The sequence below is a fragment of the Amyelois transitella genome, chromosome 9 (genome assembly GCF_032362555.1).
Source record: "Amyelois transitella isolate CPQ chromosome 9, ilAmyTran1.1, whole genome shotgun sequence".
NCBI classification, from domain to species: domain Eukaryota; kingdom Metazoa; phylum Arthropoda; class Insecta; order Lepidoptera; family Pyralidae; genus Amyelois; species Amyelois transitella.
The window spans coordinates 10,759,438-10,777,182 of NC_083512.1; the positions used below are offsets into that span (position 1 = coordinate 10,759,438).

General features: G+C 35.6%; 1 protein-coding gene across 1 annotated transcript in view; it reads left to right on the forward strand.

Annotated features, from left to right (window-relative positions):
* Positions 1-1,593: 1,593 nt before the first annotated feature.
* Positions 1,594-17,745, forward strand: part of LOC106132501 (angiotensin-converting enzyme) — a 135,389-nt gene continuing 119,237 nt past the window's right edge. Inside the window, exons 1-2 of the mRNA XM_013331943.2 lie at positions 1,594-2,310; positions 17,418-17,576. Coding sequence (XP_013187397.1) covers positions 1,666-2,310; positions 17,418-17,576 — 804 coding nt within the window. The 5' untranslated portion in view covers positions 1,594-1,665. The remainder of the gene's footprint in view (positions 2,311-17,417; positions 17,577-17,745) is intronic.

Genomic DNA, 17,745 nt, shown 5'->3' on the forward strand with positions numbered 1-17,745 from the left:
TCTCATCGGTTGTTGAATTTTAATTTTCGAAGCATTATATTACTGCCTTAAAAGGGCTTTACTCAAGGCGTGGTAAAGAAAGTCACACTGATAAGAATGAAAGCGACGCGATAACAATGTGATTACAGTCGCAGGAAGTGGCGACCTAGATAAGTCACTTGACGTAACTTTTGTTTGACAATTTTTAAAAGGAAATCATTGCTACCTATTTGGGTGACTATTCTTCATTAGAAGTTGATTTCGTGCACCTTAAATATCTTTAAATTTTAACTTAACCATCATGTTATTCCAATATCTAAGCTGTATTACTATAATTACTGTAGCAAAGTTTTATGAAAATCCGTTCTGGCAAAAGGTCAGGTCAAGAGTACCCAAAACCAACGAGTTTGCATGGAGAGAATTATGAATATGGATGAACCGAAAGAATTATGCAGGGATCGTGGTAAGTTGAAAGATGTTGTCTCTGCCTACCCCTCCGGGAAACAGGCGTGATTTATCTATGTATGTATAGAATGTATGTTGTCAATTTCGGGTACTCCTGACTTGACCATTCGCCAAGACTATACCTGTTCTTCTTTTTCTTCGCCGATCTTGAAATCTAACTAGTATTGCGAAATAATATAAATGACTAGCTGTGCCCGCGATTTCGTATGCGTGGAATAGTTATTTTGGGCGTCATTGAAGCCCTCAAGGATGAATAATTTTCCCCGTTTTTTCTTTCACATTTTCCATTATTTCTTTGCTCCTAATAGTTGCAGCGTGATATTATATAGCCTAAAGCCTTCCTCGATTATTGGTCTATTTAACACAAAAATATTTTTTCAATTCGAACCAGTAGTTCCTGAGATTAGCGCGTTCAAACAAACAAACAAACTCTTCAGCTTTATAATATTAGTATAGATTTATAAATTTAAATTAAATACAATTGCAGTCACGTACAACTTTACAATAACACATTTCACGGTCAAGCTGAGATTTATTATCATAATTAAATATTTGTCACGGCATTACCTCTTGCCCGCGACTTTGTCCGTTTACTTCTTTGGAACATCATCCTAACACTATCTTTTTCCAAAGCGCTCTAAAAGTACCTATGTACATATGTGTATTTTTTGCAAATTCGTATTTTTCTAGTTGAAACTTTTCAATATACAAACATATGTATATACAAGCAATGCCGTGTGGTTCCCGGCACCAAGAGAAAAAAAGAATAGGATCGCTTTATCGCTTACCTATGGATGTCGTATCAGGCGACTAAAGGATAGGCTCATAAACTCGGACCCTTCTTTAAGGCCATGGGCTAGCAACCTGTCACTATTTGAATCTCAATTTCATCTTTATGCCATACTACAGCTGAACGTGAATTTTCAGTCTTTATAAGACTGTTGGCTCTGTATACCCCGCAAGGGACGTGACTATATGTATGTATGTCACTATCAGTATCACAATTTGAATTAACAGTGACGTATCAAAACAATACCACACTAAAACAGCGCCATCAAACCAACAATTCCATCTTCCGACACCGACACTACGACAAATCTTACCCTTGTACAAACTGATACTTAACAATGGTTCACATGACGGGTTCAACCAACACTCAGTAGTCGGCGCGAGCGCAGTCAAGTATCACGCACCATTGCAAACGCGACCTCAAGCCGAAAAATGGCTTGCGCGCATAACAGAAAGTGTACCCTATGGTTTCAAGCTAGCTTAATTTTCTTCCTAAATCTCTCCTTCGCTAAACCACAGTTAGATCTGCCACCTATTTCTGGATCCAGTACCCAACGTTACGGCGGCTACGGACTCCTAACTAGCACACAAGGACCGATAAATTCCCCCGGGAACCAATTCCAGAATCAGAACTTCCAATTCTCGACGGCGCGACCTAATCAGAATACTCCAGGGGTTTATTCTGTATCGTCAACTCCTTTCAGCAATGGAATCAGCCCTGATATAAGTAACAACGGGTACCCTAACAACAATTTCGCGAATCCCAGTTCGACGTTACGACCATTCGATGACAGGAATCGGGATGACAGAATCGATGTCAACAACGATCCGAATTTTCGAAGGAACGATCCCAATTTCGCTAGAAATGACCCGAATTACGTCGGAGTGAATCCGTTTGATTTTAATAGGGGGGTTGATAATAATAATATCGATGATAGGTTTCATCAGGTCAATGTGCAGCAGATCAGGGATTTTCTGGTGAAGGCTGACGAGCAGGCTTCGAAGGAATGCACCAACAATGTGGCGGCTCAGTGGAACTTCGAGACCGATGTTAATGACGCAACACAACATGCTGCTGTAAGTATTTTTTTTATTCGATAATTAGCTTTTTTTTTATGAATTTTTTTGAATTTGATCTTTGAATGAAGAATGTTACAATAAGTTCCATCGAGAAAGGTAGCTGTAAGAAGTATTCTTTCTTATATTCTCGTAAGTAAATAAACTGCAGCATTTTACGTTATTTTTACATTAATTACAAAAATTAATAACTTTAATAGTTTTGCTTTATTTAAAGAAGTATGCGACCCAATTCCTATCGCTAATAAAATTTTAATTTTTTTAAATTATATCCATACCTTAACAGTGCAGTGTGCAGTGTGCAGTAAAATATTTAAATAGTATGACAAAAAAATTTTTTGCAGCCAGCCATTTTTTGTTTACGTTAATATTTATTTAACCAAAGTCAAATAAAATTATGTGATAATATGGTGATGAAATGAAAATAAGACGTATCAAAAGATAAACTATTGTTGCGCACGGTTGATTAGTTTGATTACTTAGAAACTGAGAAAGTTAAATTAAGAGTGAAAGTGTTGAAATTTTATATTGTGTTACTCAATAAAACTTACATTACATAAAGACGTGACTGAAATGATAATTCTAACGAAGATTTTAACTAAAATTATATGTTGAGTTATCCATGAAATCGATTTTAAAATAATCAGTGAAGACAGCAATCAATATTATGAAAAATATTGAAATAATTAAATATTATGTACCTAAATAATTTAGATCTAAAAACTGATAGGAAATATGGAACAATTTTGCGGTGTGAACATAAGACTTGAGTAGGTACGTGAGGTCTCATGACGCATTTTTTTTTTTAAAAAGAGCATAGACGAACCTATAGCCGCCAGGCCATTTTTAAGCAGCATAGGGTCTTTTGCCTAGAAAGACTGTCGTCTGACATATTAAGGCTGGCCCAAAACCAATCTTGAGATAAGTATTATGTAAGTAAGTAGTAACATTATATTTTATTTTTATAAGTACCTAGATTTAAGATTTTTTATAAAATCGAACACAATATTTTTTGTTTACCGAATAAATAAATAAAAAAAACATATATTTCTATATATGTGTCGTAATGTGTCATGTGCCGTGTGGTTCCCGGCATCAATACCAAAAAGAATAAGACCACTCCATCCCTTTTCCATGGATGTCGTAAAAGGCTAAGGGATGGGCTTACAAACTTGGGATTCTTTTTTAGGCGATGGGCTAGCAACCTGTCACTATTTGAATCTCAATTCTATCATTAAGCTAAATAGTTGAATGTGGCCATTCAGTCTTTTCTGTTGGCTCTATCTACCACGCAAGGGATATTGATGTAATTATATGTAAGTATGTACATATATATCATAAAAATATAATTGATATTAGTTAGTCATACAATTTAAAGATAATATAAAATCTTTATGTAAGATATTATAGTAATGCGTAAGTTTAATGGATCTGAAAGAGGTGTTAACTTGTAATTATGACGTTAAAACAACTAATGAACACCGTAATGGTTCAGAGAAAGCTCCATAACTTTTAACTAAAACATTGTGTATAAAAATATATTTTCACTTCACGAAGTAAATATTATCATAATTATAAAGTTGTCAACGACATGACATAACGTTGAAGAAAAATCTTTGATGACAGGAGTCGTTGATGTCTTTTCAATACGTACATTACTGATATACTTAATAATACGGTTAGTCTTCAATTCTGACTGCACAAACTTCTCGTTCATACCCAAAGACCTATGTAATATGATAACTATTAGAATGACGTGATTAAAGAAAACAGTGCAGCGCAGTTTGTTACCGCGTCTTCTGCACTGGCGCTTTGAAAGCGGCAGTAAACTTAGTTTTAAATTATAAGTGATGTTAAAATGATTCATAACACAAAATAAAAAAAAAAAATGAATTTGAATTTGTTAGAATCAAAAATATATCAACAATCCTCTTTTGCCAAGATAGGCAGAGACTACATCTTTACACTATAATTATTTTGCTTTAGCGATCTTTTCATGCAAGCTCGACAATTAAAGGTTACTTTTGACCTGACCTTTTAGAACATCCAAGATTTGACCAAGGTCCGTTAGTCTAGTTATCCTGGTTATTTTAGAAATTAATAATGCTACATTTTCATATATCATCAAACAAGTCTTGACGAATACATACAATCACGTCAATATCCCTTGCGGGGTAGACAGAGCCAGCAGTCTCGAAAAGGCAAAGACAGATTGTAGCACCAAATCAAATTCGAGACCTGTGTTATAGGCTACTGACGCCTCAAAGATACTATATTTAATTATAAACCTCGATCTCCTGTTTGGTTTCCTTCCACCCAAAGGTTGACTGGAAGAGATTGCTTTAGCGATAAGTCCGCCTTTGTACCATCTATATCTGCTTTGTGTTGTTTTGTATGTTTTCTCTTATGGTGCAATAAAGAGTTCTATCTATCTATCTATCTATAAATACCTAATGACCCATGTCAATTAGAAAATGTTGTCTTTTTCTATCATGCTAACCTGGTATCAAACTCGGGACCTTTTGCCTCAGAGGCGAGATTTCAAGAACGCCATACAAGTTTGATAGATTCATTGACGTAGGCCCAAGAGTTAATTATCACAGAATTTATCCCTCATCTAACGTAATCGCGTATAATTGAAATATCTGTGAATCGTGAAAAGCCTTGTTCTAATTTCGGATAACTTAGTTATCGCCTGAATGAACGCACTTAATTTCTTGTCTTGTTAAATTGTACTGGTAAACATATTTTAAGATATGTATGATTCTTGATCATCACTCAGGGTTATAACTGTGATGATGTGTGTAATAATAGTCTGAAAACTAAAGACGCCGATGGGACAAAGTGGAATAATAAATAAATAAATAAGAGAGGGATAAAGACCGAAGCTTCTAATTAGATTTATGCAAGGAGTTTTGCATTTATAGAAATTATCAGAAATTAAATTTATTCTTTCATTACTTATAAAAACCTATTCTATGTCTGTGTCTTTTTAATTAATATTACAAACTTAGATGTTAGGACTATTGTAAAACTATGTAGTAACTAACAACTAATGTAGGTTTAAGTATAAATTAAACGTTGTAGTTACTAAATATGCAATACAGATAATTCATAATTACAAATTATAGTTAAAAATACAGCCAATATATGTATATAAAGAGTGTATACACAATTACTGTTCATTTCATAGCGCCATTAAGAGGTAATCACCGCATTCAAGATTGCTATCAAATAAACAATGTAGGTAGCATGTTATGTTATATGACCATGTCAATGGGAATTATGGTTATATGCAAGGAGATTTACGCATAAACATACATTTGCCGTGTGGTTCCCGGCACCAATACAAAAAAGAATAGGACTGTCTGAACCTCAATTCTATCATCAATCCATAAAGCTGAACGTGCCTTATCAGTCTTTTTAAGACTGTCGGCTCTGTCTTCCCCGCAAGGGATATAAACGTGACTATATGTCTGTATAGCGGTCAAATTTTACTCCGTCGAAAACCTTAGTGAAATACAACCAACCAGTAAACTGTTATCTACGTACGCATACGAGCATTACTGGAAAGTTTCCTGGTACAATTTCCCACACAAACAATGCACGATTTCAATAGATAGCGAGCAGTTTCCAACTGTGAAGAAACTAGTGTCTTCACCCGTTTTTGCTTGGAGATATTGTCGCTCGCTATGTCTGTAATTGTAAGATTGTTTGTTTGGGAACTAAGTATATGTTAGATTCGTTGGTGATATTGTGATATACTTGTTTGTTTCCGTGTTTTAACTTGAGTGTATTTAATACAAGAAAAGATGATTAAAACGTACAAGGATAGGTCAACTTATTTTAAAATCTTTGTCAAATGCTTCTATGAATGTAATGTTTAATTCATATGTAAGGAACATAAGGAAAATAACTAAGGAGTTTTATATTCATACATATGATCACGTCTGTATCCCTTGTGGGGTAGACAAAGCCAAAAGTCTTGAAAAGACTGATAGGCCACGTTCAGCTATTTGGCTTAATGATAGAATTGAGACTCAAATAGTGACTGGTTGCTAGCCCATCGCCTAAAAGAAGAATTCCAAGTTTATAAGCATATCCCTTAGTTGCCTATTAAGACTTCCATGGGAGACAATGGGACAAATAGACGGATTGGTCCTATTTTTTTTTGTTTTGTTGTCAGTAACCAAACAGCACTAAGGAGATTTAAGTTCTTAAAAAAATATTAAAAACTAAAAGATAATAGTTTAATTTGCATCCTTTTTTTGAGAGATCTAATTAGAAGCAGAATCCAGAATTTAAAAGTAAATCCAATATTATAAACGACTTACCAGAATTTAAAATGAATCTTATATTATAAACTATTTAGGTATGTCAAAAGGTAATCAGAATACCACAACGACAAGGGGCTTGGTTTTCTGACGTTTCATTGTTATAACTAATTAGGACTTCAACGATCCAAAAAAAGGCAAATAAAAAAACAAGCAATATTGATCACGACCTAATTCAGCATTCAGTTCCCACGACAGACGTGTCATAAGAAACATATTAAATGATTATAATCTATGCATACTCACGTTTTATTAATAAAATTATTATTAATCATTTGTTTTTTCCAACAATTAACATGTTTTTGCCCCCATAACACGGTTTGGATGTGATGATTATTAATTCTCATTAAAATTGAAAACAATAGAATTGAAGAGTCATTAATTAATTTTAGGTCATGCCGGATTTTGGTCAAAATCGAGTCCATTCGACCCAATTTAAGAATAATGCGAGAGGTTCCGTAATTAATGCCTTATTTCTGTCCTCGCAAATTGTTCCTTTCGTTGGCTATAGACCAATAACATACATACATACATAGTCCCATCTATATCTCTCGCGATGTAGACAGAGTCAACTGCTAGTAAATACTAGTCTACTAGTCCTAAAGTAAGTCTGAGATTCACTCAACTATACTATTTCAGATGATAGCATTGAAGACCCAGGCCAATCAGAAAATGTTTCTTTTTCTATCATATAATGACCAGGAATCGAATTTAACAATTGTCAGTAATTTTCTTCCTTGGTTGCCGAAAATAACGAAATGTTGTTATTCTAGTAGCTGTTTGTCCTTCATATCAACCCAGTAATCTTAAGTCGTATTAAGTGAGTCACCGTGTCAAAGATACCTTCTCAAAATAACGTACAATCAATATCAATAACACTATGCGTCGAGGTGCGATCGAATCACAATAACAAATCAGTTATATTGATGACATAGTTGTCAACTGCGCAGCCTTCATACTTCCGAGAGCCAATGCTACCATAGACAATAGGACCTCAATAAACGAAGCCATAGACTCAGAATTCGGCAACATCCGATTTATTGTCCGTGATAATGGCGTAACAGGAACGAAACAAGCAAATCATGCTATGTTGATTCGTCATGGGGTTGCAGAGGACGTGATTGTTTTAGAATTTTATGTTTGACTAGAGTACGTCCGTGGCTTCACCCGTGTAATGAACAAATCTTACGTTCCGCGAGAATTTCGGGAAATAGTCTCGAATCACTTAAAGTATCTTGTATTTCTGAATATCTAGTCCATAGACCATCAGGCAGGTTTAAGTGTGACTCACACAAATTTCAAATACAAAAAATAAATGGGGGAATCCAGACAGGAGAAGTCTTTTACGAACATACCTGTTTAGGCACCTGACAGGTGCCGTGTGGTTCCCGGCACCAATATAATTAAGCATAGGAGCACTAAACTATTTCCAATGGATAACGTAAAAGGCGAATTAGGATTAGGCTTTTAAAATTTCTTGTAGGCGATAGGCTGTCAACCTTTCACTATTTGAATTCACAATTCTATCATTAAACATGAACATGGTTTATCAGTCTTTCAAGCTTGCTGGCTTTGTCTACACCGCAAGTAATTTCATTTTCATTAATTCAAAATTCAAATTCAAATTTTTTTTTAATTATTATATGATACTTTATATCGCTTAATAATTGTCAAAATGTATGGTTTAACAACATTGATTGACGTCAAATAAATTACTTAAAACTAAGTTTAATGCCGCTTCCAAGGCGTCAGTGCAGAAGCGGTAACAAACTGCACTGCAGCATTTTCTACAACAATTAAATTATGGACGATCTGGTGAATGATAGCTTGCATGAAAAGATCGTTGAATTGTTGTTTTGGCATCAAGTTTAGAATGGTCAATGTTAATTTCTTAAATTTTAATATAAGTAAATAGTAGCCCATATGTCTACCGCACACTATATCTATAATTCTAAAGATCACACATACATTTAGATTCAGCATTACCATGCATACTTATAGCTCCCCGATTACTTTAATGGCCTATACAACAATAGCGTACCTTGAAATAATGAATTGTCTCATTGTACCATGGTCCCAAGCCTTATAGGTCACGACCCTAACGATCACAGGTGACAATATTATTTCCGCCATTTTGTGCCGTTTTTGGATGATGTTGATTGGCAAAGAAGCGTACGAAATCATCCAGCACGAAGGACTAAAATACATACAAACATACATATGTATGATCACGTCTGTATCTCCCGGGTAGACAAATTCAAAATTTTTATTTATTATTATGGGACACTTCGTATCACTTAATAATTGTCATATGTTTTGGTTTCACAAAATTGGTTGACGTCAAAACTAAGTTTACTTACTACCACTTTCAAAGCGTCAGCGCAGAAGAAGCGGTAACAAACTGCACTAACTTTGGAAAGGAGAGTTATTTTTCCTAACATACATACATTATAAAATCAAAAATGTACCTAGACGCTACTGTAGTTATATTTATTTCCTTAAAGAGTTGTCTTAACAAGCCTCTTCGGCGTAAAACGTAAATTGGGTAACTGCCATGTTCTGAATTATAAAAAAAGTTTGTATATCAGCCGCGTTACCTATAAAAGTAAACTATAAGATAACAAGCTATGAAAATAGCTGAAATAAACAAACCTAGCTACATCTGTCAATTGTCGGATCCTCCTAACAGAATAAGCGACAGAGCAGAGACTCCAAAAACCTAAAAGGCCACGTTTGTTTGCTGTCATAGTGACAGGTGTTTCCCTTGATTGGCTTTTACAATACGTAACCTCTCTTACCCACTCCAGCTTCAGTCCAGGATAGTTTTTCGCGCGATAAAAATGGCGTCACGCTAAAAAAAGCGCGACAGGCAGGTTCTTCTCTCCAGAGAGATGAGGACTGGGACTAACATCGAGACGGTAGTGCTTATAATCTGAAAGTGGCGAATAATTTATAAGAAATGCATGAAGAAACCAGATGATATGAAGATGTAGAGATCTTGGCAAGTAGAAAGACGCAGTATCTGCCTGCCTCTCCGGAAAAAGGCGTGATTTTAAGTCAGACATCAGACAGATACTTACCAAAAAGGGCTCAAATGATTCAAAGAGTCAGTAGTTACAACTTCATCTCTTATCATCGAAAAAAATCATCACCAACCTTGTCACGTAGCACATACGTGATGTCCAATCCGTCACGTAACACCTCTTTTTTCATCACCCAAACTACTTTTTTATTCACCATTGTACTCTTAGTAAGTGGTTTTCCATTCTGAGAACATTTTTTTTTAAGTTTTAATCTGGATAAACAATTTTTTATTAACGAAGATAGGTTGGGTCGGCTACTACTTAATTGAAATTATTTCCTTGTAGCAGACAAATGAGAAGTGCAAAATTTAATTTAAATGTTAATAGAATATTCTATTTTCGAATTTCTTTTTAAGCAGTGCCAGGTTTGAAGATATTTTTTTTATTACATTATGAAAAAATTGTACAAAGAAAATTAATGATATTATCTTTATAATGAATACAGGTCGGCTTATCAGTAATATGGTGAAAAAATTCAACCAGTTACCTAAAAAACCTGTATAGGATTCAGTTGCGGTCATAGATAAACCAATAAACCGATTTAAAAATAAACTTAAAAAAAATGATAAGTTCTTTTATTTAACTTTGTTAAACCAACGCATAAACAGTAAAATTAAACTTCGGTAACAACAGTATTTCACATTCCTTTTGAAGGTCTAGGATAAATCTTTGCCAAATCCCATCAAAATAAATCATTTTGACCTTTTTCGTTACAAGCAAAAATCTTTTACTTTACAATTTAAGTACATACTAATTTCAAACAAACAGTGTTTGATTTCCATAGAGATTTGTCCCAAATTTTGACCACCTTCACCTTGCGATCTCACGGTCGGCAAATTACGTCATTTTACTCATTTTTTTTTTCTATTCATATTTCGTGTGGCCAGTCTTTATTCAACGCGAAGTACTAGTAAGTACAAAAGTACTAACGTGACGATCGTGGATCAAAGTCAAGGTAACATGTAACATTTAATTCGTCAATGTTTAGTTGTTTTGTTTATTTTGTAGCGTTATTTGTTTACATACATACATATAGTCACGTCTATATCCCTTGCGGGGTAGACAGAGCCAACAGTCTTGAAAAACTGAAAGGCTAAGTTCAGCTGTATAGGCTTAATAAAAAGATTTGAGATTCTAATAGTGACAGGTTGCTAGCCCATCGCCTAAAAGAAGAAGAATCTCAAATTTGTAATCCCATCCCTTAGACGCCTTTTACGACATCCCTATGAAAGAAATGTTGCGGTCTTTATCTTTTTTATATTGGTACCGGGAACCACACGGCACTATTGTATATAAACACATTATTATTATGAGTGTGGATATAGCGAAATAAGTATGCAGAGATCGTATGCAGAAAAATGTAAATGTAGTATTTCTAACTAGTACTCAGTGTCAAATCGTACTAGTCCTCCCGCAATGTACTTTATTTTTTGGAATATTCCACATAGTATCTTCTTTTAATTTCTAAATCGCTCAAAATTATACTATAAATACTTAAATTAAATTTACGGCAACGTGTGATCGTTTACCTTCATTCGATCCCTTTATGAGCATATATTTTGCGTCTCCGATGTATTCTTATAATTGTTTTTGAAATATTAAACTTTTCTAAGGTTATGTGAAATCAAATATTAGCAAAATTATTTTCTATCAATTCAAGTGCACACTAAACACGGCCCACGTTGTTTTCAATTCGCTAATTGACTTACAAAAGACGAACCTGACCTTACACTAGAAAGACTGTTCTTTATTTGCTTATTTCTATAGACATAAAGTTCAAAATTCTGAATGTAATTCGACTGAATTTACTCTTCATTTAGTATTGTAATGTAAATGAGACGTAAATTGGCTGGTGTCTTGAGCAACAGATTTTGACCAAGGAGCTTATAATCATGTGGAGGTTAACTCCTATACAATGTTTTAGTTAAACCGCTTTAGAGCTATTTATCTAGGTAAGGAAAGCATGTAGTGTGGTTCCCGGCACCTATAAAAAAAGAATAGGATGACTCCATCTCGTTCTCATGTATAATAAAAAGGCGACTAAGGGATAGGCTTATAAACTTGGGATACTTCCTGTAGGCGATGGGCTTGCAATCTGTCACTATTTGAATCTCAATTCTATCTGTAAGCCAAACAGTTGAACGTATATTTTTTCAAGACTATTGGCTCTGTCTACCTGCAAGGGATATAGACGTAATAATATGTATGTGTGTCTATTATATTAAATTACTTTTATACTATATATATTTAATAACTTCGGATTCCGGTTTCACGTAAACTTATTATATTTTACCAGTAGTAATTAAAACTCATATAAACGAGCAAAAGAAAGCACTAATTTGTTTTATACGCAGCAATAAATTCAAATTTTACGACGATTGTTAGCGTGTTATTTTTTGTTAACTCTATAGTATAAGCTTCTTGGCTGTCACATATATTAATTTTACGTAACATTTTTGCACGCCACAGTACATTGTAGTAAACTTGAACTCGTTTCTTTATCAATGGATGTCTACTCTAGTTATTGTTTTTGCTTGGTTTTTGTTTGATTGATTGATTGATGCCTCAATTGTTTCGGTGTTCGGTGATTTGTGGTTTGTTTTGCTGTTCGTTTGTGGGTCATTATTATTGTTATTTATATTTATTCTTCTCGTCGAATCTTAACATAAAATATTATCTCCCGTATTGCGATACTATCCAGAGGTTAAATTCGTCTTCGAAATAAAAATTTCAAAAATATTTTTTGTCATCTGGAGAATTAATTTTTGAATACATTAGGTATTAAATATTGCCAAATTATAGAAAACCAAAATTTTGCCACATTTACCAAAAAAATTTATATTTTTCACTCAATTTATTCCAAGTGCAGTGCCCTTAAAAAAGACGAAGAGCCAATGCGATGTTCCTCACTCTGTAAAATAAAGAAGTCATGGTCACTCTCATGATAAACAGTTCTAGTGAGGGCACGTACCAGACATTTGTCGTGACCATATAAGAGTGCGAGGTGGAAATTTGCATAACTATGGGAATCTGATTGCGTCGCGTGAAATTAGAGATTTTCGATTCAATGTTACGCGTGTTATGTGCTCATCTTTGGATAAATGGTATTGAGCTACATTCATTCATGTTTTTTAAGGTAGACAATGTGCATTCGTCCATGATTTAGATTTAAGAGATCTATATTCGTACATTGACATCCGATGAAAATGCTGCAGTGTAGTTGGTTCCGCAGCTTCTTCTACACATGCGCTTTAGTAGTTATACTTAGATTTAAGTGATGTGACGTCAATAAGTGATACCTTGTATCCAATTTTGAAAATAAATCTATTCTATTCTATTCTTCTCTAGTTACTGAAGACCGAGAATTTTTAAGAGCTAGTTACGAATTAAAAATAAACCTTTTGTTTCAACAACATTCTCTTCTGGCGTTAACTCGATTAGGTCAGTTTAGAATAGTCTTAACCAGAATTTCTTCCTCCTGGCTTTAGTCCCGGTCCTCGGTCGTCACCACCTCTGGAGAGGAGCCCAGGGTATTCCTTTGAACATATAACCTGTATTGGGTGATTCAAGTTTTTACACGAAGCGACTTCCATCTGACCGACCATTTATCGAGGAAGGCTTTAGGCTATATAACATCACGCTGCAACTATAAGGAGCAAAGACATAATGGAATATGTGAAAAAAAACGGGGAAAATTATTCATCCTTGAGGGCTTCAATGATGCCCAAAATAACTATTCCACGCGGACGAAGTCGCGGGTAATGCTAGTGAAGAATAAAATGACATCACAAGTCGTCGCATGTCACGATAAAATTAAGTATATACAATTATGATGAGTCAGGTGGTGTATCACCACGTAATTATCACCTTGCTCATGAATCACCATCATTTACAGAGACGCAATTATCTGGAGACTGTCTGGAGTTTAAATCTGTCATATCGCGTGATGATTAGCATTACGATGTTTCAAATGGTCTTAATATTTGCTTTGTGAAGAATAGTTTTAAATTTATGCACTAGTTTTTGGTAACTTTGTCTTTAAAAGCACATTTGCTTTCTCTATGCCGTGTGGCTACCGGCACCAATACAAAAAAGTGTAGGACCACTCCATCTCTTTCCCATGGATGTCATAAAAGGCGACTAAGAGATAGGCTTACAAACTAAGGATTCTTTTTTAGGCGATGGATTGGCAACCTGTCATTATTTGAAACTAAATTCTATCATTAAGCCAAATAGCTGAGCGTGGCCATTCAGTCTTTTCGAGACTGTTGGCTCTGTCTACCCCGCAAGGGATATGAACGTGACCATATGTATGTATTTTTATTTGCTTTCTCGTTGTGTTAGTTCAGTAACATCCTCCGCCACTATACTTCGGTTCCAGCCTTTTTTTGTCGCGCGATAAACTATAGCTGTTTCGCTTTTTATTTTAACATGAAACGGGACGGCGATAGTTTTACTACTTGCTACTTTTTTTTTTAATTTTTCTTTTTAATTCGTCTGTAGTATCTTAACTTTTAAACGGTATAGCGACATAAAGTCAGGTATTTTTCGGATTGCTGCTTGGACAAAAGCCTGGAGTTAGTAGGTTCTGGTGAGGCATTTGATCCCCAGGTAGCTGACAGGCTTCCGTGACTCTTGCAACTTGGTTGATACTTTGTACATACATACATACACATGGTCACGTCTATATCCCTTGCGGGGTAGACAGAGCCAACAGGCTTGAAAAGACTGACAGGCCACGTTCAGCTATTTGGCTTAACGATAGAATTGAGATTCAACTAGTGACAGGTTGCTAGCCCATCGCTTTAAAAAGAATCCCAAGTTGGTAAGCCAAACCCTTAGTCGCCTTTTACGACATCCATTGGAAAGAGATGGAGTGGTCCTATTCTTTTTTGTATTGGTGCCGGGAACCACACGGCACTACTGATACTTTGTTACGGTCTGGAAACCTACTCTGAATGTGGTGGTGGCGTTTTCGTTAGGAACCAATTAACCATTTGACGGCCTCTGTGGTTCAGCGGTAGTACGCTTGTCTGTGACACCGGAGGTCCCGGGTTCGAATCCCGGCCAGGGCATGATGAGAAAAGAACTTTTTCTGATTGGCCTGGGCCTTGGATGTTTATCAATATAAGTATTTATTATAAAAATATAGTAGAGGCTAACTCAATAAGTGTAATTTGTAAAAAAAAAACAAATAAACATACATACATACATAAAATCACGCCTCTTTCCCGGAGGGGTAGGCAGAGACTACCTCTTTCCACTTGCCATAAATGTAGCTTCACTTAGTTTGAAGCTAAACCTAACTCAACAGTTGTTTTAGGGAACCAAGCAAGAAAACCTTTTTTGAACACCAATCAAGAAAAAATCTATCAGTTATTTCTACATTTTTGCTCAAAACTTTGCTGTAATGATATAGATAGAAAAACGTGTAAGTATAAAATGGAATTTAACTCTTAAGTGAATCTCCACAAAAAGTATGTATACCTGCCACTTTTAATTAAGCCAAAAACCCAAATGACCGCGACCTTGCAACGTTATCTGATAGTCATTTTCATGGCTATTCCCACTGCTCAGAATAATGTATGTAAATAACAATTAAAGCTTACTTCCTTGAGTTTATTGTGGAATTCATCCATACTCGTATTAATATTATAAAGAGGTTAAGTTTTTAACTGTTTGTTTGTAAGAACTAATCTTTGGAAATACTGAACCGAATTTTTTCATTTCTTTCACCATAAAAATGCTACATTATTCGCGGATGTAAGCTAATAGCTTTTACTCGGTTTTTCGCATATCCCTCGGGAAGTATAGTTTAGTAGGTTGAAAGGTATCCCTATGTCCTTCTCCATACTCATACTTTATCCATCCATCCATATAATCACATATTTATCCATTGCGGGGTATACAGAGCCAGCAGTCATGAAAGAAAAACAGGCGATGTTCAGCTGTTAGGCTTAATGATAAAATTGAGATTCAAATGGTGACTGGTTGGTAGCCCATCGCCTCTCAGTCGCCTTTTACGACATCGATGGGAATGAGACGGAGTGGTCCTATTCTCTTTTTTTTATTGGTGCCGGGAACCACACGGCACGCTTAATGATCAATAGTATTAATATAGCAACAAATTAGTCTTTGCCACATGGAAGCTTACAATAAAATCTATGCTTGCAAACCATAACATTGTACATATCCTTCAATTAGTTAGCAAAATAACCCGTCATTATTATTTCCCACGAACAAGTGTTGATCTTGAATCAAGCTTGTTTAAGTATACTTTATATATTTAATTATTAGATTATGTCTAATCTGCGTCGCCTTGTCACGATCTTTAAGATAACTTAAGATGTATACTCCGTACAACTATTTGCCGTGTGGTTCCCGGCGCCAATAGAAAAAAATAATAGAACCACTCCATTTCTTTCCCATGGATGTAGTAAATGCGTCTAAGGGATAAGCTTATGGGATTCTTCTTCAAGATGTAGGCGGGAAACCTATTTGAATCTCAATTCTATAATTAAGCCGAGCAGCTGAACGTGGCCTATCAGTACCTTTAAGTTTGTTGGCTCTGTCTACCCCGGCATGGCAACGACGTTTTATATTATAGGCGTGATAACATGTAACATGAAAGCCTGAAAGGTCACTTAAAGCTTAATGATGGAATTTTGATTGAAAAATCGACAGGTTGCAAGCCCATCGCTTACAAGAGAATTCCCAAGTTTAGTTACGTTTCCTTTAGTCGCCTTTTACGACACCGATGGGAAAGATATTTAGTGGTCCCATTCTAATGTGCCGGGAACCACACGGCACTCTGCTTCCTCAATAATTTCGTTTATAATTTCACTCTTCCCCTAAGCTAAGATCCTGCGCACGCGTCACGTTACGATTGCGAAACACCAACCTCCGTGGGAATGTCCTCTAATCATCCACAATGGTGACAAACGTACGGCTGCTGTGTGAATTAATAGGTGTCTCATTATTTTTATGTGTGCTGTGACCACTGTGGACGACCTCGGGATTTACGTGTGTGATTTTGGTGTCTGAATTATGATTATGTCATAATGTTGTCCGCGAATTCGGCTTCGATTGCGTATTTATTTTTTGTAAGTTTTCTTTGTTTTTCAGTAGATTCTATGCTATTTAGTTTGGTGGCAAAGAAAAATTTAAATGTGTGGCAGCTGATAAAAAAAGTCAATCGAATAAAAAGATATTAAACTTCGGATTTTTTTTAAGCGACGTGTTATCAACCCTTTTCTATTTGAATCTCAATTCCGTCATTGGTCCATACAGCTGAACGTGGACTTTCAGTCTTTTCAAGACTGTTCTTCGTAAGGAATAAAGACGACATACATATAGCCCCGTCTATATCCCTTGCGGGGTAGACAGATCCGACAGTCATCATTAATGATGGAATTGAGATGCGAAACGTGACAGGTTGCTAGCTCATCGCATATAAGAAGGATCCCAATTTTATTAGAATTTCCCTTAGTTGCCTTTTATGATATACATTGATAAGATATAGAGAGATCCTCTTCTAAAGGACCGGACACCACACGGCACGACGAAATTATATTTATGAATTCCAAGACATTGTTTCTTATCTAAGTGGATGCCACCGTTGGCTCTGTCTACCCCGTAAGGGACAAAGAGATTATAACTTGCGTATTACAAGACATTATTTATTTTCCAGTTGGACGCCCAGCAACGCTACACACTCTTCCAGCGAGGGTTGTGGGAGGCGGCTCAGCAGATCCCTCGTCAGGCTGTGAGGGACTATGGCACCTTCAGACAACTCCGGCTACTGTCTATCATAGGCCCCAGTGCGTTGCCCCCCGATCAGTTAGACAGAGTGAGTAAATTTATTTCTAATCACTCTTTTTATGGTGTGTTTATTTGTATCTTTATTGTATAGAAATTTACCGTTAGCTCTGTAGGCCCCGCAAAGGAAATAGACGTGATTAAATGTATTTATGTAGACAATAATAATACTCATGATACCCAAAAGTGCCGTGTGGTTC